This window comes from Cibotium barometz, chromosome 32 (assembly GCF_041138505.1).
Source record: "Cibotium barometz isolate CiBa-2024 chromosome 32, ASM4113850v1, whole genome shotgun sequence".
Classification (NCBI taxonomy): Eukaryota; Viridiplantae; Streptophyta; class Polypodiopsida; order Cyatheales; family Cibotiaceae; genus Cibotium; species Cibotium barometz.
Genome location: NC_141077.1, coordinates 32,251,978 through 32,278,466, shown reverse-complemented (window position 1 = coordinate 32,278,466; position 26,489 = coordinate 32,251,978). Strand labels below are relative to the sequence as shown.

Sequence of the window (26,489 nt, the reverse complement as noted above, 5' to 3'; positions counted from 1 at the left end):
GTAAAAAGCCCTCCATGTATCTAGGCCTCTCTATAAATCCATCATCAGTGATACTCATGAAGTGATCTCTGTAGTATAGCATCTTCGGTGGAAGAGGCTGTGTAGGCGATATCCATGTCTCTCGTGTATAGAGCTGCCATAGATCCTGTCTCAATACTCTGTTCCTCTCACTATGAGAGAGACGGATATGTGGTGCATTCCTGTCATACTTCCAAGACTAGGATAAATATCCAAGACACCATAAAAATGGGGATAAAATAGGGGAAACATATGTGAGGGGTGACCAACCCCTCTAGCTCACATGGTCAGCCCTAGAGGCTAAAATAGGACACCAAACAAGAAGCCAGCAACAAGGAGATGATTGTTAGCATATTCATCCCCAGATTTTGCTCTTTTATGGTGCCCATTTGGTCCCTTTTGCATGGCCCTTGTTTGTGGGCTGGCCACCCCTTTTTCTACTATTTTTCCGGGATTTTTCCCAGCCTTTCTGGCATTTACCAGTCGGCCATGTCCAGTAGCTCCAGTCAGCCTGTTTTGAAGCTCCAGTCGGCCATGTCCAGTAGCTCCAATCAGCCTGTTTTGCAGCTCCAGTCAGCCAGCATTCCCTTACTATAAATAGTGGGTGCTGGCCTCTCTTTTCTCATTCAGTCTTGTACATATTTTGCTCCCTCACGTATGAGACTTGTAGTGTCTCTTGCTTGGGACTGTTTTGCTTCAGTATATTCAGCATAGTTCTCTCCATATCTCTCTCTCTCTTGCACTCTCTGTTCAGCACATTCTAGTGCCACTTTGCTTCCGCTCTGTGCACTCTTTCATGGTATCATCGCTCCCGGTTTAGCAACCTCTTTGCTGCCCCAGATTCAGCCCTGTTTTCAGCACCTTCTCCTCCGCGTTTTTCTCCTAGATCCACAGCCCTTGCTGCTGCGTTTTCTGGACAGCAACTTCTGGTCACTTCTCCTCCAGTTTTGGCTTCTCCAACAGAAGCCATCTGGCGTTTTCTGATCAGCGTTTTTTCCCACTTGGAGATTGGACATAGGCGGCCTGTTTTCTACAGGACAGCAGCCTTCTGTGCTGCGTTTTCCTCTCCAATGGCCCTTTCCCCTTTGCAGAGGGGGCTTGTGGTGTTGCAAGCTTTGGTGGCACTCTTGGTACCTGTGGAGGACACTTCTTTCTTCAGAGTTTGTGCATTTTTTGAGATTGAGCCCAAGCTTTTGTGATGGCTGCACCGACTTCTCTTCATATGTTTGCTGAGTCTGCCAAGTTGGATGGTTCCAACTACACCCTATGGAAGGTGAAGGTGAAATCGGCCTTGCGTGGCGTGGATCTTTGGGATTGGCTTGTTACACCAGCCAATGCCACCCCTCCCACCCTTGCTTCCGGTGGTGTGACTCAGGCACAGATTGATATTTGGCAATCGAATGATCGACGCGTTTTCTCCTTTCTGATGTTGAATTGTCAGGATGCTGTTCTCTCTCATGTGCGTACAGCAGATGCTGCGCATGAAGTTTGGAAGGCTTTTGCAGATCTCTATGAGATTAGTCTCCGGGTCGGATTTTGGCGTTGGAAAAGCAACTTATGAACTTATCAGTTTCTGCCTTTCCATCTTTATCTGCTTTCATCTCGAAGATGTTCGTTTCTTCTCCTCGTCCTGTTCCAGTTACTTGGGAGTCATGCTCTGAGGTATTTTTGCCTCGCCATCGCCTATGTATCACATATTACACCCCCATTATGGTACTGATTGGAGCTCGACAGATCTGCATTGCATTCTTGTATACCCTACGCATATAGGTTGCATATTGAGCCTCTAGCAATAGTGCTCCATCCATCACACCCCGCGACTAGCTCAGTACTTTCATAGTTTATTTCATGTTCATTTTGTCCTTTTTTTTTCTAGACATCCAGAAGACATTGACAGTTGTACATTGATTTGTCTCATAGGTCGAGTTTGGCCTCTAGTAGACGTTAATACAGCTTTCTTTCTTTATTTCTTTCTCTCTCATAGGCCAGTTCTCTTTGGCCTGAGAGAGACGTTAATACAATCTTTCTTCTTTCTTTCTCTCTCAGCTTCATCTTGCAATGGCATTCTTGCCACAGCCTCCATAACCTCCACAGCTAGAAGTCCTCTGATCCAACACAAACCCTGACTCTTTTGGATGCATGTGATTTGTGGACACATCTCATGTAGCAAAGAACTCTTCCTCAACGGTGGTGTCTCAACCCAAGAAGGATGATGGCATTCTTCTCTTAGCATGTACTCGGCGTATACTTGCTCTTGTGACTTCTCAGTCACGGTCTTGGATTGTTGATAGCGGTGCTACTGCTCATATGACACCCTATCGAGATTGGTTCAAGGACTTCACTGCCAGATCAGGCGAGATCACTCTGGGTGATTCTTCTTCTGTGCCAATGCATGGACATGGCACTATCCCCATCTTCCGTTCTGACAAGGGTAAGAGGTACTTCTCTGACGTTCTGTATATTCCAGATTTGGCTTAAGGCGACTAGTAGCATCTTGGCTCAAGGAGTCCGATAGTGGTCTTTACAAGTTGACCGCTCTGCTTTCTTCTGGTGCTTCTTCTGCTCTTTGGCATGCTCGGTTTGGCCATTTGAGCTATCAGCTTCTGCAGCGAGCTTCGAAGGATGGGTTGGTTGAGGGATTACCGACCATCAAGGCTCCATCTTCTGCTTGTTCCTCTTGTTTACAGGGGAAGCAACACCGAGCCGCCTTTCCGAAGGAGGCGACACACAGATCTTCGACATCACTTGCTCTCATTCATGCCGACTTATGTGGTCCTATGAGTACCGCGTCTTTGAGTAAGGCATTGTACATGCTCGTGATGGTGGACGATTTTACCAGATATACTCGGGTTTTCTTTCTGAAGACCAAGGATGAGACTTTTCAGCACTTCTGTGATTTGGAAAGCTGAGGTGGAAAAAGAGACCGGTCACTCGGTCAAGGCTCTTAGGACTGATGGAGGGAGTGAGTTCACATCCCAGGAGTTTCAGCAATATTGCAAGACACATGGCATTCGGAGACAGCTTACTACATCATATACTCCATCACAGAATGGAGTTGCCAAGAGGAAGAATAGGACCATTATGGAGATGGCCCGTGCTATGCTTGAGCATTCTTCATTACCTCAACGTTTCTGGGCTGAGGCGGCTTCCACTGCTGTCTACATTCAGAACAGGTCTCCTACTGCTGCTCTTTCCGACAAAACTCCATATGAGGCTTTCCATGATGAGAAGCCCTCCGTTCTTCATTTCCAGATATTTGGGTGTACGGCGTATGTTCATGTGCCTAAGGAGCACCGCTCCAAGTTGGACTCAAAGTCTCAGCGCATGACTTTTCTCGGATACAGCACTGTGTCCAAGGCAAGGTGGTAAGGTACGTAGTGTACGGTACGCTATCAGTACGTACGGAACGTACTTCTATACGGAACAAATTTTAAGGTACGTAAACAGTACGTACCATTTGTAAACAGTCCTAGAAACCTGAATATTTTGTAGACATAGCAACCAAAATACTTAAAATAAAGAGACTGAACCTCATTACTTAAAGTTTAAATCAATTATCAGTTACCAAGCCCATTACACAATACCTCATGTTAACAGTAAACAGTCATAGTGATATAAGCAAGAACCATGAAAGTCATAGATAATAAAAGAGAGTACAAATATCATGTCTACAGCTGCCAGCACATGTCCTGGTCCACAAGTGCAAAAAGCAAAACAATGAAACACTACACAGTTGTCTAGACTCTAGAGTCTAGACGCAAGAGTCTCAAATCTCATCATCAGATGAAGATGATGAGTCTTCTGAAGAGAGCATGCCTCCATCATTGATACCATTGCCCTCTTCATCGAACTCTGGCTCAGTAGCAACAAGCTCCAGTGCATCCTCATCATGTGCCTCGGGAATCTGAGTGTGAATGAGTTCGACAGCCTCATTTGCACGCCTCTGCTGGGTGCGACGAACTGGAAGCTTTCCCCTGCGAATGCTCTCTCATCTCGCAGAGCCTGGATCTGGAGCTGCCGGGCGTAGAGGAATGCTGAGCGATCGTGCACGTGAGCGGGTCACACAACGATCCACGCTCTCAAGCTCTCTATGTAAAGCTCTCAAAATCTCCTCTTGCTCATCTCTAATCTGCCGATCCACAAGCTCCGGGCTGGGTTCATCTACCATTTTGAGTAGTGTTGGATCAACCTGTTTAAACATGCCACAAATTGCATATTGGACATCCGAATCTTAGTGTGTATAAGGGAGTATGAGCTCCAGTTCCGCTCACATGCTCCAGCTGAGCAATCCTGTGCAAAAATGAGTGCAATGCGAGCAAATTTGTAAATCTTTCAATGCTAAAACATCAATCTTCATTTCCGAAGATTATACTTTAGAGATTAATTACAAGTTACCTGAGATAGAACACGAAGAGCAACTCGTGAAAGGTTTGGAAGACCAACCCTTCCATAAGAGTGCCACCATGTCAAAGGGAATTTCATGGCTTCCTTCCTCAATGACACAGGTCTCGCAAATGAAGCACCAATACCACTCATGTAAGTGGTGAACTCTCTATCAATCTGAAGTTGCTCCTCCTCTGAGAACATCCTTCCCACATACTCTGACTGCTTCATGCTCAAAGCAGTATTATTCCATAGCTCTGGCGACCTGTAGAGAGGATGGAGCATGGCAGCCATCGCATGGATGGGACGGCTCATGAATGTCCACCGTTTGTCTACAATGTCCAGGATCTCACCTCGGCTGAAAATGAGAGATTGAACATACATGTCTTAGGTTATAGTGCTAAGAGAATCGAGAATCGAGAAGTCATAAAAATCAAAGAAAGAGGAAGAAATTAGAACTATTGCTTACCGTTGAGCAGTCATCATGGAGCACTGAGCAACATGGTCTTTCATTTGCATAAACAAATGAAAGACCAGCCCAAAGTTGAGCCCTCCATGTCTGTAAGTCGGAGAAGGACATACACGGGCTTAAGTGCAACTGAAAGGCTATGAACTTGCTGCCAAAAATCATCATCCAGGATCCGCCTCTGCAAGTATTTTGTACGCTCATCCTCTGAATTATGCATCTGTCGCGCCACCTTGGATCCACAACTGTTGATGATAGTGAATCTCTTATCTTGTAGAGCCTATCCAAGACCAAGAACATGTAGGCAAACCTGGTCTTGGATGGTCTCACCATATCCAAAGGGCTATGGCTCCGAAAGATGGCAAGAGCCTGATGCTTCTTGCGGAAGAAGGTGGTGATCTTTACAGCATCTGCAACAATGGGCTGCACCCAAACAAGCTTCCCAATGTCTTCCATAAGTAAATCAAGACAATGGGCAGCACATGGAGTCCACACTATATGTGGAAACTCTGCCTCGACCATTTGACCCATTGCCTTGCAATTAGAGGCGTTGTCGGTCACCACCTGCACAACATTGTCCTCCCCAACCTCAAGGATAGCCTGTCGAATGTGGCCATAAATGAACTCCCCTGTGATCCTGTCGCCCGCTCTCCCTGCATCCACGGCACGCAAGAAATAGGTGCCCAAGCAAGATGACACAAGGATATTGATTATGTGCCTCTTGCGAATGTCTGCCCACCCATCTGAAATAATAGTGCATCCAAACTCCTGCCAACCTGCTTTCACAGGTGTGAGCGCCTTGTCTATCAAGGCCTTCTGCTCATCCAACATGGATGTACGCATCTTCATATACTGAAGACCTGTCCATGTCTCAGTAGGCCCTACCTGCGCAATTGCTTTCACCATTCTTTTCCATTGGTCTGTCCTTAACACATTGAAGGATATATTACACTCAATAAGAGTGCGACAAATCTCCATTTCTGCCACCCTTTGCCGCTCTTTTACCCAAGCTTGTGATGAGATACAAGAACGCAGAGTGGATTGCTTTGATGCCTCCCCTGTACCTCTCGCATCTTGTGGCAGGAGGTCCTCATCATCAGCAATACGTGCCCTCTTCCTGCCTGTGGTGGATTGGGCTGAAGCCGAAAGACTTTCACCCTCATCTACTGTACCTGAACCTGTAACATCTCCAATAAAAGCATCATGGAGAACATCTTGCGTACTTTCACCACCTCTAACACTGCTTGCACCACCCATTGCAGGACAATTCTCCGCAATCAATTGGTCCCTCACAGCTTGTGGTATTTTATCACATGGACCACATTGATTGGTGCACCCGATACCTGTCATGTGCTTGATGACGCGAGTTATGGTGCTAGTGTACTGCTCCCCGCAATACTTGCATGCCCATAGCCGAGTACCTGATCCTTGCTGAGAAGGGGTGTTAACAACCCTCAGGACATTGGTGTGGATTGCCCAGTTCGGGTTAGTCTTGCGCGGCATGATGAAGCCTGGGCGTGAGAGAGAGCGAAGAAGCTACTCTGCAGAGTTTTGCACGTACAAACGATTGTGCAAGTATTCACATGGACCCAAAATTTTTTCGCTTAATGCCCAAAATCTGGTCACTTATCCGCAAGCGCATGGTCGCCACACACGTTTCGCCACGCCACGCCACTTTTTTTTTTAAACCGTACGGATCCGTACAGTACGGTACTGTATCGTACCGTACGGCTGTACCGTACTGTACGGATCCGTACGTACGTACGTACCGAATCAACCTTGGTCCAAGGCATATCGTCTTTATGATCCTCAGGCCGGTAAAGTTGTTGTGAGTCGTGATGTGGTGTTGGATGAGACTCCTACATCTTCAGAGGGGGGTGGTGAGCTTCTGCTTCCTTCACCTCCGTCTCCGCCTCCTCCTCCTCCTCCTCCTGCTCTCGCTGCTTCTGTTACACCTCCAGCTGAGGATACTCAGTCAGATGATGATGATCCTCCTCCTCCTCCGGTGAGTTCGCCTAGATCTGTACCTGGTTGGTATTATCAAACAGTTCGTGATTCTGGGTTACGTGTGTTGGAAATAAGTGCACACTAGGTGTACTCTTTTCCTAGTCTAGTATAAACTTTTGTCTTGAGTCTTGTGTGTCTGCCATGTGGCATCTTATTTGTCCCACATATCAGCGTGGCTACTCTCTCTTGTACTACACACCTATATATTGTGGGTGTCACATCATAAGAAGTATCCAGCTTGTGTCTTGTCTACACTCATCTCAAGGTAACTCTTTGTCCTTCAATCTTGTTCTTATTTCATTTCTAGTCTTCTAGTTTCTAGCTCTTGCTTCCATATTTCTACATGGTATCAGAGCCACTGCTTCCTTGCTCCTAGAGATCGAGGAGAGGGAGGCCAAAAAGAGAAGCCATGCCCTCTCTCTCTTTCTCTAAGTGCAAGAGAGTATGCTCTCTTTCCTCTTGAGGACCTCTACTACCTACGTGGAGAAGCGACATCTTGAAGAGGAGGCCGCTCCAAGTTGCTGCCCGCCATCTCCATCTTCTGCCCGTCTTCTCCACGATTGCTGCTATTCAGGCCGTCACCTCTAGCTGCTGCCGTTCCTGTTCACGCTGTCTCTACTGCTGCAGATTTGCACGCCACTTCTGCCCCCTGCAGCCGCTCTTCTCAGAACAGAAATCTGCCACCATTATCTTGCTCAGTTCCGCTCTTATTCTCAGCCACCACTCAGCCTCGCAGGCCTGAACTTCTTACTGCACGCTGTTATTCGTGGAGAGAGAGCTAGAGCAGCAGCCGACCAGCATCTATTTGCTACCGACTTGCTGCTGCAGCAGCTCAGCAAATTTCCGCCGTTTTTTTTTGGAGCCACCTCAGCTTTGGACGTTCATCGTACTACCCTAATGCTTTCCTTTGGCTGCCTTCTTCATCGACTCAAGGGGCTGTCTCTGCCTGGGATTTATTGCGCTTGAAGAGTCTACAAGGTACTGTGCATTGTCTCCTTCAGTTTGCTGGCCAGTACTTTTGCAATTTGGATCTCTTCTTTCATTCATTTCTGCAATCTTGTAAGGGAATAGACACTGCCCTTGCATTTTAGCAAGAGGTAAGACCTTCCCACATGGCCAATTCTACTCATTCTCTCATGTCTATCGACAAATTCAATGGGTCCAGCTTTCATACTTGGCAAATCAAAATCAAGTGCCATCTTATGAAAGAAAGTCTTTGGGACGTTGTTCACCATGCTGCTCCCGAAGATTCCGACATTGAGCAAGTTGTCGCTTATGTTCCCACTGCCAAGAATGACAAAGCCTATGCTATCATCTTGCTCAGTCTTGGAGATGATTACATTCATCACATCTCCGACATACAGTCTGCTTCTCGAGCATGGATCACTTTGGATACCCTTTTTGGACCCTGCTCTAAAAACTCTAAGATTGCACTCATGATCTCATTCTTTGATCTATATATGCAGGAGGGAGCTACTATAGCCTCTCATGTCAATTATCTTCGCAGTCTTATGGTTCAGCTTGCATCAGTGAAGTCCCCCATCTCCGAAGATATTGCTATTGCTGTGCTTCTCAAAAGCTTACCTGACACCTATGCTACTCTTGTCACTACCTTCAAGTATCACAATAATCCTACTCTTGAAGGTATCATCAATGCTCTCCAAGAAGAGGAAAGAACTCAACAACAAAAGGTAACTGACACTGCATTTTTAGCAAAGAAAGGAAGTTCTAAGGTAAGAAAGCCTTGCACCCATTGTGGCAAAACTAATCATATGGAGAAGGACTGCTTCAAGGCTCATCCATGCACCATTTGTGGCCGTGATAATCACCGGGAGAAGGACTGCTACTCTAAACCCTCTACATCAGTCCCTACATCTACCTCAGCCCATGTTGCTGCAGCATCTCCATCAGCAGATCTTGCTATTCATTCCTCATATGATGAAACGTGGGCTTTCTGATTACTTCATCTTTCTTGTCTACCACCTTGACCACCGATGATGTAGGTCAAGGGGTTCTAGTGTCTTACTCATTCTGCTTTTGGACCTCTCTCTTGTCCCTACCCAAGAGGCAGAGATTGCCCTTGAGGAGGGGATGTCTTCAAGGTCCATCTATTTGTCTACAGTCAGTCTTCTGTCTATCTAGTCTTGTCTGTCTGTCTATTTGTCTATCAATCTGACTATGTCTTGTTTTAGATCCATCTTGTCCCTACCCTTGTGGACCCATATGAGGATATCACTTGAGGAGGGGTGTCTCAGGATCTTTTCTATCTTGTCTTCTATCTTGTCTTTCAGTCTTGGTCTTGTCTTGTCTGTCTTTCAGTCTTGTCTTTTGTCTTCCTCCTAGTGTTCACTTAAGGAGGGTGTTGGAAATAAGTGCACACTAGGTGTACTCTTTTCCTAGTCTAGTATAAACTTTTGTCTTGAGTCTTGTGTGTCTGCCATGTGGCATCTTATTTGTCCCACATATCAGTGTGGCTACTATCTCTTGTACTACACACCTATATATTGTGGGTGTCACATCATAAGAAGTATCCAGCTTGTGTCTTGTCTACACTCATCTCAAGGTAACTCTTTGTCCTTCAATCTTGTTCTTATTTCATTTCTAGTCTTCTAGTTTCTAGCTCTTGCTTCCATATTTCTACAACGTGAGCTTCCTTCTGCTCCTCCGCCTGGTTCTCTTTGGCGTTCTTCCAGAGTTACACAGGGAAACAAATTCATGAGGGCAACATGTTTGTTAATTATGCTCTTATGTCTACAATCATTAATGGTCCTTCTGATCCCACTTCTGTAGACGAGGCTCTTTCACATGAGCCTTGGCATCGTGCTATGCAGGCAGAGCTGGATGCTATCGAACGGAATGGCACTTGGATTTTGGTGCCTCGGCCTCTGCAGCGTAAGGTGATTGGTGTGCGTTGGATTTTCAAATCAAAGTTCCGAGCTGATGGCAGCTTGGACAAGCACAAGGCGAGGTTGGTTGCCAAGGGTTCTGCTCAGCCCCCTGGTGTCGACTTCGATGAGACCTTCACTCCGACGGCCCGGATGACTACCATTTGCACCGTTCTTGCACTTGCAGGACATCATAGATGGCCTGTTTTCCAGATGGATGTCAAGTCGGCTTTCCTAAATGGAGAGCTTACATAGGAAGTTTATATTGATCAGCCGCCAGGATTTGTTGTTTCGGGCAAACAAGATCATGTGTACCGGCTGAAGAAGGCTTTATATGGTCTAAAGCAGGCTCCATGGGCTTGGTACCAGCGAATTGATGAGTTCTTTTAGAAGCTCAGCCTACACCGTTCTCATGCAGATTCGAACCTTTATATCCTCCTTGAGAGGGGGTTGATTGTTATCATTGTGGTCTATGTTGATGACCTCATCTTTACAGGTTCTTATTCTGTGCGGATCCGTTCTATTATGGATGCTTTGGAGACGGAGTTTGAGATGACGGATCTTGGCCTCTTGCATTATTTTCTTGGCTTTGAGATTTGGCAGACCTCGAAGGGCATTTTCTTCTCTCAGCAGAAGTACACTCGGGAGATTCTCGACAGATTTCAGATGACTGGGTGCAAACCAATATCTTCTCCATGGATATTGGTGAGAAGTTTTCTTCACTTGATGCTTCTCCAAGGACTGATCATGGACAGTATCGGGTTCTCGTCGGTTGTTTGGTATGGTTGACCTACTCCCGATTGGACATATGCTTTGCAGTCAGTTTATTGAGTTCCTTCTCACCCAAACCCCGTCAATAGCATTGGCGGTGTGCTCTTAGAGTTCTTCGGTACTTGCGTGGCACTCTGGATTTTGGCATCTTTTATGGCCAAGGATGCACTCTTGTTGGATGGTCTGACTTAGACTAGGCTGGAGATCCAGATACACGGCGTTCAACCATTGGTTGTGTTTTTTCACTTGGGTCTGGAGCCATTTCTTGGAGCAGTAAAAAGCAGCCTACTGTGGCGCTTTCCTCTACCGAGGCGGAGTACCATGCAGTTTGTTATGCTGCATGTGAGGCGATATGGTTGCGGAGATTATTGGAGGAGCTCGGCTGTCCTCCTACCGGATCTACTCTTCTTTGGTGTGACAATCAGAGTTGCATCGCCATCGCCAAGAACCCTATGTTTCATGCTCGTACGAAACACATTGAGATTCAGTATCACTATGTTTGTGAATGGGTTCTTGCTGGAGATTTGCGTTTGGAGCATTGTCCTTCCGCAGAGAATGCTGCAAATTTGTTCACCAAGCCGATTTCTCAGCCCTCCTTGGCTCCTCATCTTCGGATTCTCGGAGTTTGTTCAGCATCTGGTGCTGAGAGGGGGTGTTAGCATATTCATCCCCAGAGTCTGCTCTTTTATGGTGCCCATTTGGTCCCTTTTGCATGGCCCTTGCTTGTGGGCTGGCCACCCCTTTTTCTACTATATTTTTGCGATTTTTCCCAGTCTTTCTAGCATTTACCAGTCGGCCATGTCCAGTAGCTCCAGTCGGCCAGCATTCCCTTACTATAAATAGTGGGTGCTGGCCTCTCTTTTCTCATTCAATCTTGTACATATTTTGCTCCCTCACTTATGAGACTTGTAGTGTCTCTTACTTGGGACTATTTTGCTTCAGTATATTCAGCATAGTTCTCTCCATCTCTCTCTCTCTCTTGCACTCTCTGTTTAGCACATTCTAGTGCCACTTTGCTTCCGCTCTGTGCACTCTTTCAATGATGTCTAACACCCCCTCTCAGCAACGGATGCTGAGTGAACTCCAAGAAGCGAGAGACGTCGTCCTCGATCAAAGACGAGAGACTGCAAAAACAGGTGCCAAGAAAGCTCCTCCACAAGCAATCTCCTCAGCAACTCAGCTACAAAAGCAATAGAACAAGCTACCAGGTACACCGCTCCTCTGGAAGAAAACAACTATGTAGGCTACGACATGCTACTCCAAATAATGGTTCCAAACCCAAGTCGAATGTCGTGTATCCAGCCTGGAGAAGGTATGAAAAACCTCAAAACCAACCAAGATCAGATCCTGTAGATAATCAATCCTGGGAGAAGCAAACTGCTCCTCACTGGAACCCTCAAAAGAAATCAAGAGTAGCCAAATGATGTACAAAAGCATCCTATGAAAAGGTCGGCATCGCAAGATGTAAGACTCTATAGAAAAGATGGGGTCCATCTGCTCAAACTCCGTACCATGAGTTGCCCAATGTTGTACATAAGTACATGCCACTGAGGTGGGCATCGCAAGATGAAAGGACTCCACATCCCCCTCTGAAAAAAGATGTCGTCAGACTGGTACAAGCCCAACTTGATTCTGATCCAAATCCAAAAAACTCTAGAAGTACCACTGTGCCCCAGGCACGGTTAGCAACCACAGATCCAAAGCATCCCACCGGGTCCAAAAAAACCATCCTCCAAAACAACAAACCTACACAACGCATCAAACTAGCAGGGGGAGGGGCTTCCTCAGAAGCATCACAAAGAGATGCAGAGATAGACTCCTCACAATGAGGAAGGGAAGCAGAAATATAAACTGCAATGTTAACAAGATCCCAAGAATCAGCAACAAACAAGTGATCCATGTGAAAGGATCACACCTCACAGGCAAAACACCCTCCTTTCTCTGCAAACACTGCAAAGAATACAGGCTCGGACAAAATAAACTCTGTTGAGGATCGCTGAAAAGATCACTGCTCTCCTCCAAAATCTGTAAACTCTTGTCACAGAAGAAAGTCTCCATAGAAACAAAACAGTTACCGAAACTGATCCTCAAGTGAAGTAGCTAGAGATGGGCCCCCTCTGAGTGTAGAAAACTCCTTTGGGAAGCAAAAACGCAGCCAAAACACTGCTGTCCAGCAAAAAACAGCACTCCACCGCCAACAAAAGAAACCGGGAAACTGTGTAGGCCAGGAACAAAACACACGTATAGATGCTCCAAAATCAGCAAAACGCTGACTGAAATCAGAAATTCAGTATCCTCCTCAAGTACCAACTGCCTCCAAAGCCACAATCCAAACAAGAAACCCCCTCTGCAAGTGATCTGTGTCCACTGGAGTCTAGAAAGGAAAACATAGCCAAACAAGGGCTACAAACCTGAAAATTCAGGCCAACCAATGTCCACACCTCCTATGAGGAAAAACACTGAAGAGAAGGTACCTTCGGGTCCAACGGATGAAGCCCAAGTGAAGGTAGAGCTACCAGCAGAAATCAGTCCAGAAAAACACCACCACCATGGCTGCAAATCTGAAAACGCAGAGGTATTCGGAGCACTAGAAAGGGCTGAGACTGGAAACGCAAAAGAAATAGGCAAACCCAAGCCTCAAATCAGCAAATCGGCATCAGAAAGCCTGTAAGAGAAAAAACGCAACATGTAGGCTGCTACTGTCCTGCACAGAATAGGCGGCCAGCACTAAGAGAGGGGGGGGGGGGGTAGATGCTGCTGAATACTGAAGACTTGCTGCAAAACTGCTGTAGACAACACCTAGACAACACCTGTAGAAAAACGCAGCACTCCAAGGTGCTGCTTTCCTTAAAACAGAGCAGCGGACAGGTGAAGAAGGGATCTCAAGGGTCAAACCTATAAAGGATGACCTCGGGCTGCAATGGAGAAGCGCTTGGAAGAGGCAGGCGACCAGCAGCAAACCTGAGAAGAAAAAACGCAGATTTGTCCATCTACAAAAAAACGCAGCCAAGAGGGAGAGGAGGGAGCATCCAACAATGAAAATCACCGGCGCTTTGATACCATGATAGAATGCATAGCGGAAGAAGGGAAAGTGGAAACTCAGGAGAGAGAGTGAGAGAGAAAGATGGAAAGGAAACACAGGTATAGACCTGCTCTCAATATCATCAACCAAGAATACATGTCCCGAGCAAGAGGGGAGAAGACCTCGTATGTGAGGGACTGCAGCAAACAATGCTAAGCAAGCAGTGAATAATGAGGGAGGCAAGCCCGGCTATATATATGCCCAAAAGTAGGCAGCTGACTAGCATCCACACGACTGGGATAAATGTCCAAGACTAGGGTAAATATCCAAGACACCATAAAAATGGGGATAAAATAGAGAAAAAATATGTGAGGAGTGACCAGCCCCTCTAGCTAACATGGTCAGCCCTAGAGGCTAAAATAGGACACCAAACAGGAAGCCAGCAACAAGGAGATGATCTCTAACAAGAATGCCACGATGACCTACATACAAAGGAGCATGACACTCTTCTATAACCTTTTGGCGCAACTCTTGGACCACACAAATATGGTTTTGCATCAATAGAAAACCATCTCGTATTGAATAAGATGGGACAGCAGTAGCACCATTCAAATCAGCCCAAATAAGCCGAAAATCTATGTCCAAAGAGTACATATCTCGCATCCCTGACAAAGTCCTAATGATAGGGTAGTCCCTGCATGAACTTGAGGCCTGCGTGAAAAAGCATCCGCTACTAAATTCTTCTTACCCAGAGTATGCAAAATCTAAAAATGAAACATGGACAAGAAATTTTTCCACCTTGGATGTAACTATTTGGCCCTCCTAGTTCTATTTCACATCATAGAACCCTTGCCCAAACACCAAACAGGTGAAAGAAGGCATGGGGAAACGGACCGTAAGGTTTGTTTAAAAAAAAGCACCAGTGCTAGTCAAAGAGCAAGAAAAAACAAAAAGTCAAACTAGGTTGACCACGAGCTAGGGGCACCACTAGCAAGAGGAGACTAAGCCGGACCAAAAAGCTAAAAGCCGCTTTTTCAAAAAGGAGCTTTAGGGCCGGAAAGCAAGGCCCTCAAGTTAGAAAAGCAAAGTTAAAGAACTTTGACAAAAGTGAGTAATATTTTATTATAAAGTGGAAAGCAAAGGGAAAAAGGCAAAAGCAAAAGCTTGGTTAAGCTTTTGGCAAAAAGCAGAGCCCTCTTCAAGTATAAAAAGGCTTCAACCTCTCTTGTAGCATCATGAAGGAGATCCTGGAGTGTGTGTGGGCATCATTATGATCATGGAGAGCTTCTTCGCCATCAACACCTTCTCCAACTTGCTTTTCAGATGTATCTTCAGCCCTATACTTGTATGGGCATATGCATGGGCAATACAGACGCGTGTATGGAGCTGTATAGACATGTGCGAAGCTGTACGGACTGAAATTTTCAAAAACCCTAAAACTACTGCAAAAACCCTAAAAACTGCTTTTTGGAGGTTTTTATCGCCCGAAAACCATTAAGATAGGTTTTATGTCAGTTATCTTGCCAGAAAGAGCTTTTCCATGGTTTTCTTCATCGACAAGGCTGTAGGAGTTGTAGAGATTACTCGTGGGATGAGCAAGTGATTCTTGGCCTTGAATTTGAACTTGGACTAGAACCTGGACTTGGACTTGGATTGCAACTTGGACTAGAACCTAGACCTGGAACCTGGACTTGGATTCATTGGATTTGGATATTGGACGTGGTACTAGCCCAGTGAGATTTTCTTGTGGGACATCCCCGTGGTGTGCCAACATCACGATATCGACTTGGATTCTACTTTGACATATTTGTTTGTTTTGTATTCATTGAATGTATTGATCCTGGCCAGCGTGCCCTTGGATTGTTCCGGAATAAATTCCTGAAAGGGAGCGAGACATGTTCCCCGCTCAATGTGGTGTACTGTGCAAGATCCCTATTCCCTTCTCTCTCTCCTCCCTCTCTCTCTATCATAACATCTTGGACACGTGGTTGAATTTGTCACAGTATGCCCCGGTGGGCTTACAGTGGTATCAGAGCAAGATTTCTCTTGAAGAAACTTTCTTGGGGTGACAGAACCATGACAAGAATAGAGGGAAAGCAAGGGCCTTATGAAGGGAACAACTATGAGACTGATCCAGAACTTCAGGATGGGAACCAAGGTCATCAGAAGAGAACCATGACTTTCAGCAGTTCAAGCGATTTCTGAGAGACGAAGAAGTCCTTGCTTGGAGAACCAAGAGGGAACAAGACCAAAGAAGGGCTCAAACGTTTGAAGATTTCATCAAGGATCGAGCCACCGAAGCAAAAGGAGTTGAAGCTGCTAAAGCCTATCTTCGGGCCAAAGGAGTCACCATTGCAAAAGGATCTAGAGCTACCGGGTCTATTTCTCATGGAGGAAACAGGAAAGTTATTCCCAAGCCTGCTTTCTCAGATGCAACTTCTTCGGGATAGGTAAGGGAAAGGAAGGCAAAGGAGACTACATCAACCAACAAGATGGACTTCATGCCGGGAGAGTTTGATGCTTTTCATGGAAAGTGGGATATCCAAAAAGCTTTATCCTTTGTCAAGCAATTTGATGCTGCTTTTGGAGGTGACGACTACTCCAAAAAGTCAAACCTTCGCATGGTTCGTATGCATTTGAAGGATGCCACCTTGAATTGGTGGCTAAAAGTAATACAACAAGGGACCAAGCCGAAGACATGGACGGCAAGACAAAGAACGACAATCGAGATCCATCTCAAAGGAAGAAGTTTAATGACCGATCCCCATCAAGAGCCAATTCTCAAGAGAAGAAGGATGGGAGTGGGAACAAACTCCCACTCTTTCGAAGAAGATTGTCCCTCGAGCAACGTGAAGAACATGCCAAAGAAGGGAAGTGTTTCCAATGTGGAAACAAGGGACATATGGCTGCAAATTGTCCTGACAAGCCAAAGCAAGAAGCCAGACAGATCAGAAGATCATCAGATTGACATCTTGCCATGAAGTTTGTCAAGAGGAGATTGCTTTGGAGCAATCTTGTACCATGAAGGCCATGGTGTGGCCTATAAAAGTCTTAGATGAGGGTTTCAAGGATTGTATTGGAACAGATTGTAGAATGGGAATTTTGTGACTTTTCTTGTCATCAAGAAAGACTCTTTTATGAAGTAAACCTGTTTATGTGTAACAAAGGACTTGAAGCCAAAAGTGACTACAACTCAAGCTTATTGGCCTAGCAGAAAGAACATTAAGTTTTATGTTCGAGAATGTTTTGTCAAAAGGTCAAAGTTTGATCGCCAAAGCTAGGAGGATTATTGCACCCATTTGAAGGAGAAAGCACAGGTGGAAGCATAAACAGTAAACATATGAGAGAGTGCAAAGGAGATAGAGAGAGTTGGACAAGATCACCTTTTATAACAGCAGTAAAGCTTTACAATAGCAATGGCCAGCAACTGAAGGTTGAACTATGTGCAAGTGGATTGGATGAAGAAGTGAATAAAGGGGAGCTCCTTATATAGTGCCTCAGTGAGCTGGACGACTGCCTCTACGGCTGATAAATAGGAGAAATACAATAAAATGTCAGATAAATAGTAGAAGCCCCAGAACACTGAGATGCACAATTCTAACACCCCCTCTGCAACTCAGAGCGTGCAAGAGTCAGAAGAAGATAAGTCGATGAAGATGCAACCATGGACCCTCCAGCACCGCGAATACTGGAATCACCTCGGAGAGAGCACCTGCCAACCTGTTTCCTCGAAACAAGATGCCACCATGAACAGCAAGGAACTTTGCTTGGCCACGAATTCCTACACAAAGTGTGCGGTGAACTCCAAAAATAGATGATGAGCTGCTAGACACACCGCGCCCATAATCCCCAACAGTGGACGGAATACATCACATCCCAAAAGCCTCGAACAATGAACTTGGAACAGATCCAGTTCATGATCTCTGTTGCGCCAAAGATAACCTTGTCCTGCCAGATATTTAATGCTTGGAACTCCGAATCACGATCTCCATGCACCAGTAGGTGGAGCTGTAATCAGCCCCCTCTCCTGCCCACAAGCCTCTTCTGGCTAGAAGCACATGGGGGAAACTGTATGTGTACTAAAGAAGCACACTATCTGGGATCTCCTGAGCCGGAAGCGCCCTGGGAGTCCTAGAAGTGGTACTAGAATCTGTATCACTATCCTGTGTCGTGTCTTTGTCTTTTCGCTGAGATGAAGCCTTGCCCTTGGTCTTGTCCTTCTTCTTGGACAAACAATCCTTGGACAGATGTCCTCTTTTCCCGCAAGAGAAACAACGACTTCGACCTTTCTTCTGAACCGAGGAAAGTGCCTGGTAAGAACTGTTGACAGACACCTTCAACTCACCCTGTGAGATGAGAACGGACTCCTCCTCCAAAAGCAGGGAGCTAAGATCATCAAAATCCAACTGAGTGGATGTGACCTGGCACCGCAAAGATCGAGAAATAACATCATAGTCCGGAGGAAGCTTGGTGAGGATAAGAGCAACCAGCTGAGAAGAGGACAAAGCAGCACCCATAGCCAGTAACTAGTCATGGATAACCTTGGCCTTCATGAGGAAAGACTGCATTGAATTGCCTTCAGGAAATAACAAACCATAGAGCTGCCCCTGCAAGATAACTGCCCTCATCGATGAATCTCGTGCAAAGAGATCCTCCAACTTTGACCATACCTGATGACCACTAGAGAGAGTTTGCACTGCCGGTGAGACCTCCTCGGTGATGGTCCGCACAAGCACAGAATGCACCTTCCGAGTCCCAATTCTCCTAGTTTTGTAATTCCACAGCAAATTCATCCTCCTGATCCTGAGTCCACCTCTTGGAGTTTTGAGGACGCTCGGGCTTCCTTTCAGTGCCCTGAACAATGTCCCACAAACCCTTGTGGATGAACTAGACCCGCATTTGAAGCTTCCAATGAGCATAGTTGGGTCCTTTCAACTTGTCATCTTTGTTCGTACAAGGGGGAGCCATATCCACAGCAGCAAAGAACAAATCTTAGCTCTCAAACAGTTCTCTCAAGTGCTTTCCAACGAAGCGAGGCACCGAGAACAATCAGCCCCCTCTCAAACCGTAGAGAGAAAGAGGCGGGACAGCAGCAAAACAGTCCAAGCTCCACCAGGAACCACCTACCGGAAGGGTAGGGACTCGTGGAGGAAGAAGAAAATGTACAGCCCCTTGTCTGGAAACTCCACATGCAAGAGAACTCACCAAATCTAATGCCGGTGCAGAAAACACAGCCACAACTCCACTGTTTTCCTCTGTAGAAGAAAACGCAGCCACCAAAACTGGCCGGATAGCCTCTGTAGGAGAAAATGCAGCCAAAACACTTCAAGATCTGCCTTTGAAGAGCAAAACACAACGTGTAGGGCTGGCCGACAGCAACCAGAAGAGGGCTGGACCAGAAACGCAGCAAGGTACTGAACACGCAGCAACTGTATGGACTGATCTGCAGCCGGAGAAGTGATGGAGGCAATACGCACAGCAGAAGTGGGCAGATTTGCAGGGTTTGGAGCAGCCTGGACCTAAGCGTATGATATCATGAAGGAGAAAGCACAGGCGGAAGCATAAACAGTAAACATATGAGAGAGTGCAAAGGAGATAGAGAGAGTTGGACAAGATCACCTTTTATAACAGCAGTAAAGCTTTACAATGGCAATGGCCAGCAACTGAATGTTGAACTATGTGCAAGTGGATTGGATGAAGAAGTGAATAAAGGGGAACTCCTTATATAGTGCCTCAGTGAACTGGCCGACTGCTCACAGGACAAATAAATAGGAGAAATACAATAAAATGTCAGATAAATAGTAGAAGCCCCAGAACACTGAGATGCAGAATTCTAACACCATTGAATGTTCTATGGGAGAGTTTGTTATGGATTTTATCTTTGGATTGCCAAAGTCAGGGAATGATGGTATATGGACCTCTTCACGAAACCACCAAGATCGACAGTGTATGTTATCGGTTGGACCTTTCAGATCACTGGAGGATATATAATGCCTTCCATGACAGTTTATGGAAACCATATACAGGGTTACCCCCAGAGGAGCTTGTATTTAAGGATCCATCAAGGATGGAAGAGCCAGAAAATATTGTGTTTCATTCTGTGAGACAAAAAAGAAAGACGTGGTCAAAAAGTTCCTCTTGGAGTTCAAGAATTATTTGCTATTTGATGCGAAATGGATGCCATAGAAGTACTTCAAGAACCATCCAGATATACTTCAAGCTTATGAGGAAGATATATATCTGTACTTCAGATATATTTGAAGTACAGGTATATCAATGTCTTGCGATCAAGACACATTCAAAAGGGAGAGATTGTACCTCTAGCCCTCTTCATTGTATATATATATTGGACTGGAATTGATCATTATTATGCTTATAATGGTTACTTGGATATGCTCTAGTTGGGTGGCAACGATGTCCGATAGCCCAAGGAGAAAGATTTGTATATGGGAGGCAACGATGCCAAATGACCCATTGACAGCAACGATGCCAAATATCTTGGACTTCACAGTCGGGCAGTCATTGCAACCAGATGGCCAAGATGCATGTATTGGATTTCACGGTCGGGTGGTCATTGCGACCAGATGGCCTAGATGACTGTATTGGATTTCATAGTCGGGCGGTCAACCAGATGGCCCAGATGACTGTTTTGGATGTCATAGTCGAGCGGACAATGAGACCAGATAGCCCAAATGACTAATGATGAATTCTCGGGCGGTCCTAGTGACTAGATGGCCTTGAGCGATAGTTTGAGCGGTTTCCCTCAGGAGCCAGATAGCTCAACACGGTTCTCGATGAAACCAGACAAGAAAATCCATGAACAGGAGGATCATTACTTGTGCACTGCATACTGATGTATGTTTGAATTTCTTTGACTTTGTGTGCTGTTTTTTATGTGTGGACAATGCTTGGATTTATGGCATGTGATAGTCCACTGGGCTCCAGACTACCTGGCCAGTATTTGGAATACCTAGTAGACACGAATGATACTTGTTTGTTGACTAGTTTGTGTCTAGTTTTTGCAGAAGGTAAGTATGCATTTATTATATCTAACACATGTGACACGCCATGAAGATGTACCATCAAGAACAAGGACATCGATCAAAGAAAAGGCATAGAGATGTTGCCATATGAGCAGAAGGCACCACATTTATGAGGAAAGACCAGATGCGCAAGATCACCAAATGGGGCTAGTACCAGGAACATGTGGATATACTTGGAACATATGGATGTACTTGGAAAAATATGGATATGCTTGGAACACTTGCAGCCCGGAATTGAGGACAACCGTGATCTAAGAGGGAAGGAATGTAACTATTTGGACCTCTTGGCTCTATTTCACATCATAGAACCCTTGCCCAGACACCAACAGGTGAAAGAAGGCATGGGGACAGAGACTGTAAGATTTGCTCAAGAAAAAGCACCAGTTCTAGTCAAAAAGCAAGAAAAAGCAAAGAGTCAAAGTAGGTTGACCGTGAGCCAAGGACACCACCTGCAAGAGGAGATTGAGCCGGACCAAAAAGCCCTTTCCAAAAAGCAGCTCCAAGGCCAAAAAGCAAGGCCCTGAAGTTAGAAAAGCAAAGTTGAAGAACTTGGACAAAAGTGAGTAATATTTTATTATAAAGTGGAAAGCAAAGGGAAAAAGGTAAAAGCAAAAGCTTGGTTAAGCTTTTGGCAAAAACAGAGCCCTCTTCAAGTATAAAAAGACTTGAACCTCTCTTGTAGCATCATGAAGGAGATCGTGGAGTGTGTGTGTGTGGGAATCATTATGATCATGGAGAGCTTCTTCTTCGCCATCAACACCTTCTCCAACTTGCTTTTCAGATGTACGTTCAGCCCTATACTTGTATGGGCATATGCATGGGGATACAGACGCGTGTATGGAGCTGTATGGACGTGTGATAAGCTGTATGGACTGAAAACTTCAAAAACCCTTAAAATTTTAGAAACCCTTAAACAACGTTTTGGAGGTTTTTATGCCCAAAAACCATTAAAAGAGGTTTTATATCAGTTGTCTTGCCATAAAGAGCTTTTCCATGGTTTTCTTCATCGACAAGGCTGTAGGAGCTGTGGAGATTACTCATGGGATGAGTGAGTGATTCTTGGACTTGAATTTGAACTTGGACTAGAACCTGGACTTGGACTTGGACTTGGATTGGAACTTGGACTAGAACCTAGACCTGGAACCTGGACTTGGATTCATTGGATTTGGATATTGGACCTAGTACTAGCCCAGTGAGTTTCTTGTGGGGCATCCCCGTGGTGTGCCAACATCAAAGATCTTATGCCTCGACATCGACTTGGATTCTACTTCGACATATTTGTTTGTTTTGTATTCATTGAATGTATTGATCCTGGCCGGCGTGCCCTTGGATTGTTCCTGAATAAATTCCTGAAAGGGAGCGGGGCATGTTCCCCGCTCAATGTGGTGTATGTTAGCAGTCATCTCCTGTCTGTACCATACTACTCAGTGAGGGCCTTTGTTGTGGGTGTTCCCGCCCAAGAGTTCTCTCCATTTTTTCCATGTTTTTTGGTCATGGGGGCTGTCTTGTACTAGCCGACTTCACTTCTGTCCTGGCCAACTATACATCATGTACTGGAAGCCTAGTCCTTTACCCAGTTGTGGACATATTTGCTGCTGTCGCCGGCTGTTTTTGGGTTGGGGCCGACCAGCACTATAGGGTGGTATAAATACCACCCTTGCCCCCTACTTCCACATTGTACCAGATCTTGTGTATATAGCAAAGTTTATACTGCTTCTCTCTCTCTCTACACTTCTACGTTTTGTTTCTCACAGTAGTTGTCTCATTTTCCATTGTGCATTCCGACATGGTATCAGAGCCCCAGGTGGCTTGAAGCTTGGAGACGGTGAGAGCTTGAGGGTTTGCTGTTTTTTGGTGTTGATTGGAGATTTCTTGGGCTGTTCGGGACTTGGAGAACGGGTAGAAGGTGGCCATCACTGTTAGACAGTCACCTTGCATAGTGTTTGCAGCCTCTTCTTCATTTTTTCCCCACCCACCCTCCCTTCACAAGACCTTGTGAACCCTTGAGATGGCAGATTTGCTTGAGATGGCTAAGAAGCATGTGAAGATCCCCACTCTCCCCACATTCTCTGTGGATCGACAGTTGGACGGGACCAACTATGGCATCTGGAAGGTAATGATGGAGTCTGTCTTGGAGTCTTATGACTTGGTTGATTTCATTGTGGTTGGTGTTCCACGGCCAGAGTTGGAGGACGGGGAGCTTTTACCCTCTACTAGGAAAGAACGAGAGGCTCAAGCACAGTTATGGGATCGTGTCAATGCCCATGTGCATTCTTTCATCTTCCTTAATTGCACACCCTAGGTGATTAATCATATCAAACACATGACGCTGGCTAGAGGGATTTGGCAGCACTTGGCTTCTCTGTATAACAGGGTATCACCCATGAAGCGGATTTCCTTGGAAGTACAGATGCGAGTAATGAATCCTGCAATGTCTTCAACGATGCGGAAACACGTCAACAAACTCCAAGCTCTTCAACAGGAGGTTCTTCAACCTGGGAATGAGATATCTTCAGAGGATATGGCCATCACTTTGCTGTCTCATCTGACCTCACAGTATTCAGCTTTCTATTCCTCTTTGATCACCAGTGGGAGGCTCAACACCATCACATGGGAGGAGCTTGTACCTATGGTTTTGGACCAGGAAGAGTGTTTTATATGAACCCTCCACAGGGTGAAGGTTTTGAGGCCTTGACTGGCCAAAGGTCGAAAGGCCGCAACAACAACAATACGGGCAAAGGGAAGTCTTCATCGGAGAAGTCTTCTGAGAAGAAGCTTGACTCAAAGCGTGATGCTTTCAAGGCCGAGCGGACCTGTAACCATTGTGGCTAGGGCATGAATAACGGCCAATAACTCTTTCACATAAACCTGCAAATACAATTCTGCATGTTGCAGGCGGCGACTTTCATAAGCCACTGCATGTCCCTCTTGATTCAAAACAACCCCCGAACAAATTCCACATGCATCACACTCGACCACAAAAGGTCTATGCAAGTCTAGAATAATAAGAACAGGCCCTGAGATGATGGCGTCCTTCAATTTTTGGAAAGCTGCTCTTTCTGAATCAGACCAACGGAATGCAGCTTTCTTCTTCGTTAAATCATGAAACGGAGAAGCCAAGAAAGCAAAGTGTCCAATAAATCAACAATAGTAAGAACATAGACCAATGAAGCTCGTAACTTGATGAACGTTTTGAAGTTCTAGCCAGTCCTTAATAGCTTGAATCTTTGTCATCTTTCGAAACAATACGCCCCAAATAATGGATCTCTGACAAGAAAAATTCACTCAAAAGCTTGTGTTTCCCAAGCTCTTCAAAAACAATGGCGAGATGTTCCTTATGCTTAGCCTCACTCTTTGAAAAGATAAAAATATCATCAAAGAAAGTTCATGTGAACTTGCGGTGAGGTCGAAAGATTCTATCTATTGTTCTATTGAAAGTGGCGGGAGCATTTGTAAGACCAAATAGCACCACCAAATATTCATAGAGCCCAAATGTTGTCCTGAAAGCCGTTTTGTGTACATCTTGAGGTACCACTCTAATCTGATGGTAGCCACTCTTAAGATCAATGCGACTGAAACAAGCAACTCCCTCAAGCTTGTCAAGAATATCATCGATTCTAGGAATCGGAAACCTGTTCTTGATGGTTATCTTGTTAAGAGCCCTGTAATCAATACACATTCTGTACGACCCATCCTTTTTCTGCATTAAGATCTTCCGCATCTCTCATATGGGTTGAAAACCCTTCATCATCTACTCGGGCTGCGCATGTCGATATACATCATTCCCTCGGGTTGCATGCCCTCTCATAACATCTCTTGCTCGGGCTGCATGTCCTCTCACATCACTGGTCACATCACTGGTTTGGGTTGCATGCCCTCTCACAACATCATCAGAATTCCCTTCATGGGATTGCCTGCGAGGTTGCCGTGTGAAGACCCACTTGCCCTCATCATTGGAAACAACATCTCCACGGCTTTTCAAATAAGCAACCGCCAACTCTCGAAGTTTCTCAATCCCATCTGTTGGACAATTGCATCAAAAGTGACCACATATGCCTTAACCTGAGACTTGGACTCAAGAACCCTCTGTACATCCGGGTCCCTTTGCAAGGCATGGAGCTCTTCAAGCTCATTCATCAAAGCATCAAGATCCTGCTGATCTTCAGCCCTAGCAGATAATTGTGGATAGTTACCTGCCAAAGCCCCAACTTGGTCCCTGTCTCTATCCTCTTCCCGCATGCGGCAAATACGAGTGATAGAATCCTCCACAAAATGATCTAAATGGCTGGCCATGATGTATTTACCAGGTCTTCAGAAAGAAAAGAATTTATGTGCCCCAGTATCGCTCTCTACCAGCTTTCCAAGGATGATATTGAATAGACTGCAAGGGTGCAATAGTGCCCCTACACAGATAGGAGGGCCATAAAGTCTTTCCACACGCTCAATGCCACTTAAACCAAAGGTAACCTCTTTCGAAGCGTGATAGTAAGACCAGGGCTACCTCAGAATCTCAACCTTCTCTCACGGATAATGACTCCTTACAACACCAGACCTAGCGTCATATATGGCACAAGCTTTGTAGAAAGCCAAGCTCTGATACCAATGTAACGGAAGGGCAGCTATAACACGGAAATCTTATCAATCATGAAAAACTGATCAAACACATGAACATGCCAGATAAGAGCACCACACTAGGGGGCAGAAGATGGTTAGATTACCAAAAAGGAGTCTGGTACTAGCACTTGATCCTTCCAGTGCAAGATGAAAACAAAAGCAAAACATATGCTAAATTTGATGTTCGTCCTCAGAACAAGAGAGCTTCCTCACATCAGCCCGTGACAGCCCTGTAACTCCATCTTCCACTTGTCTGGCTCACGGAGCAAATCGACCAGCCTTGAGGGGCTGTTTTCAGCAGTCGACCAGCTCTCAGTAGCCCCAAGAAGAGTCGGCCAGCAGAGGTTTACATGCCAGAAGGTAGCCGATCAGCAGAGCCAGCCTCCCACACAAATCGACCAGCTTTTATGGTATTCTAGATGCCCTGACCAGCAGCTTTTTCAGGGCTGTAAACAGCCGGCCAGCACCAGAATCACCTCCAGAAGCAATCAACCAGCTCCCTCCTTACACTTGGTTGATATCTATCGCAGTGGATGGCGGTAGAAGGCTCCAGATAGGGTCGACCAGCTCTCCATGCACCAGATAAGCATGCGCATGCTCCAAACTCGAGTTCTCCTCCAATAATATTAGTATGTGAAATCATAAAGCTATAAATTGCGTTTTTAGGGACACTTACCACCTGCAAAACACATGTAGACCACCTATCAATCCCAAACAAGTGTGCACATACACATCCACCACAGGGTGCCCAGGCATCCCCGGCCCCATGGACAACACAAGCAGTAATCTCAGGCATTGTCCCGACAAACAAGACAAGTCATCCAAATATAAAATCAAAGTCATGCACACACATGAGTGCAGCTAGACTGGAAGAAACATCTCCTCAGTTGTATCAAGTAAAGTGTTCAGGGCTTCATGATCCTTCTGGAATCTTCCCAAAACATAAGTACAGATATCACCAAGATAGCTAGTCCCATGAAATCACATCATGTCAGGCTCCATTGTAGAGTTTGAAGCTCTTAGGATTAGGGTTTCGAAGGCACTTCAGCAGGAGGCGTGAGAGTGTGAGAGAGGAACACGACTGCTCATGTATTGATTGTTGATAAAATGAAGTACAATAGCCACATAAAAGATGTGACCTAAAAGGTGTGTTCACATGGTCCGGCCATAAAGTGTGCCATGTGGACCAAATCTCCACTAACTGAAGTAAAAAGTGCCCCAGTAACCTACTGATGATCACTAGCAGTCCCCTGGGTGCATACACAACATAAAACCCAACA

General features: G+C 45.6%; 2 protein-coding genes across 3 annotated transcripts in view; both read right to left on the bottom strand.

Moving 5' to 3' along the window:
- LOC147620097 (putative methyltransferase PMT12) overlaps positions 1–26,489 on the bottom strand; it is a 61,366-nt gene that overhangs the window by 25,118 nt on the left and 9,759 nt on the right. The gene's annotated exons all lie outside the window — the stretch shown is intronic.
- LOC147620098 (uncharacterized) lies at positions 3,647–6,452 on the bottom strand. The gene is made up of 3 exons (XM_086772278.1): positions 4,871–6,452; positions 4,414–4,759; positions 3,647–4,308 (listed from the first exon to the last, which is right to left on the bottom strand). Exons 1-2 carry the CDS (start codon positions 6,368–6,370, stop codon positions 4,751–4,753), a joined length of 1,509 nt encoding a protein of 502 aa, XP_086628404.1. The 5' UTR covers positions 6,371–6,452; the 3' UTR covers positions 3,647–4,308; positions 4,414–4,750.

What these genes read in the sequence shown, in the direction of transcription:
- LOC147620098 (XM_086772278.1), bottom strand. Translation starts at nt 6,370, where the DNA reads ATGCCGCGCAAGACTAACCCGAACTGGGCAATCCACACCAATGTCCTG.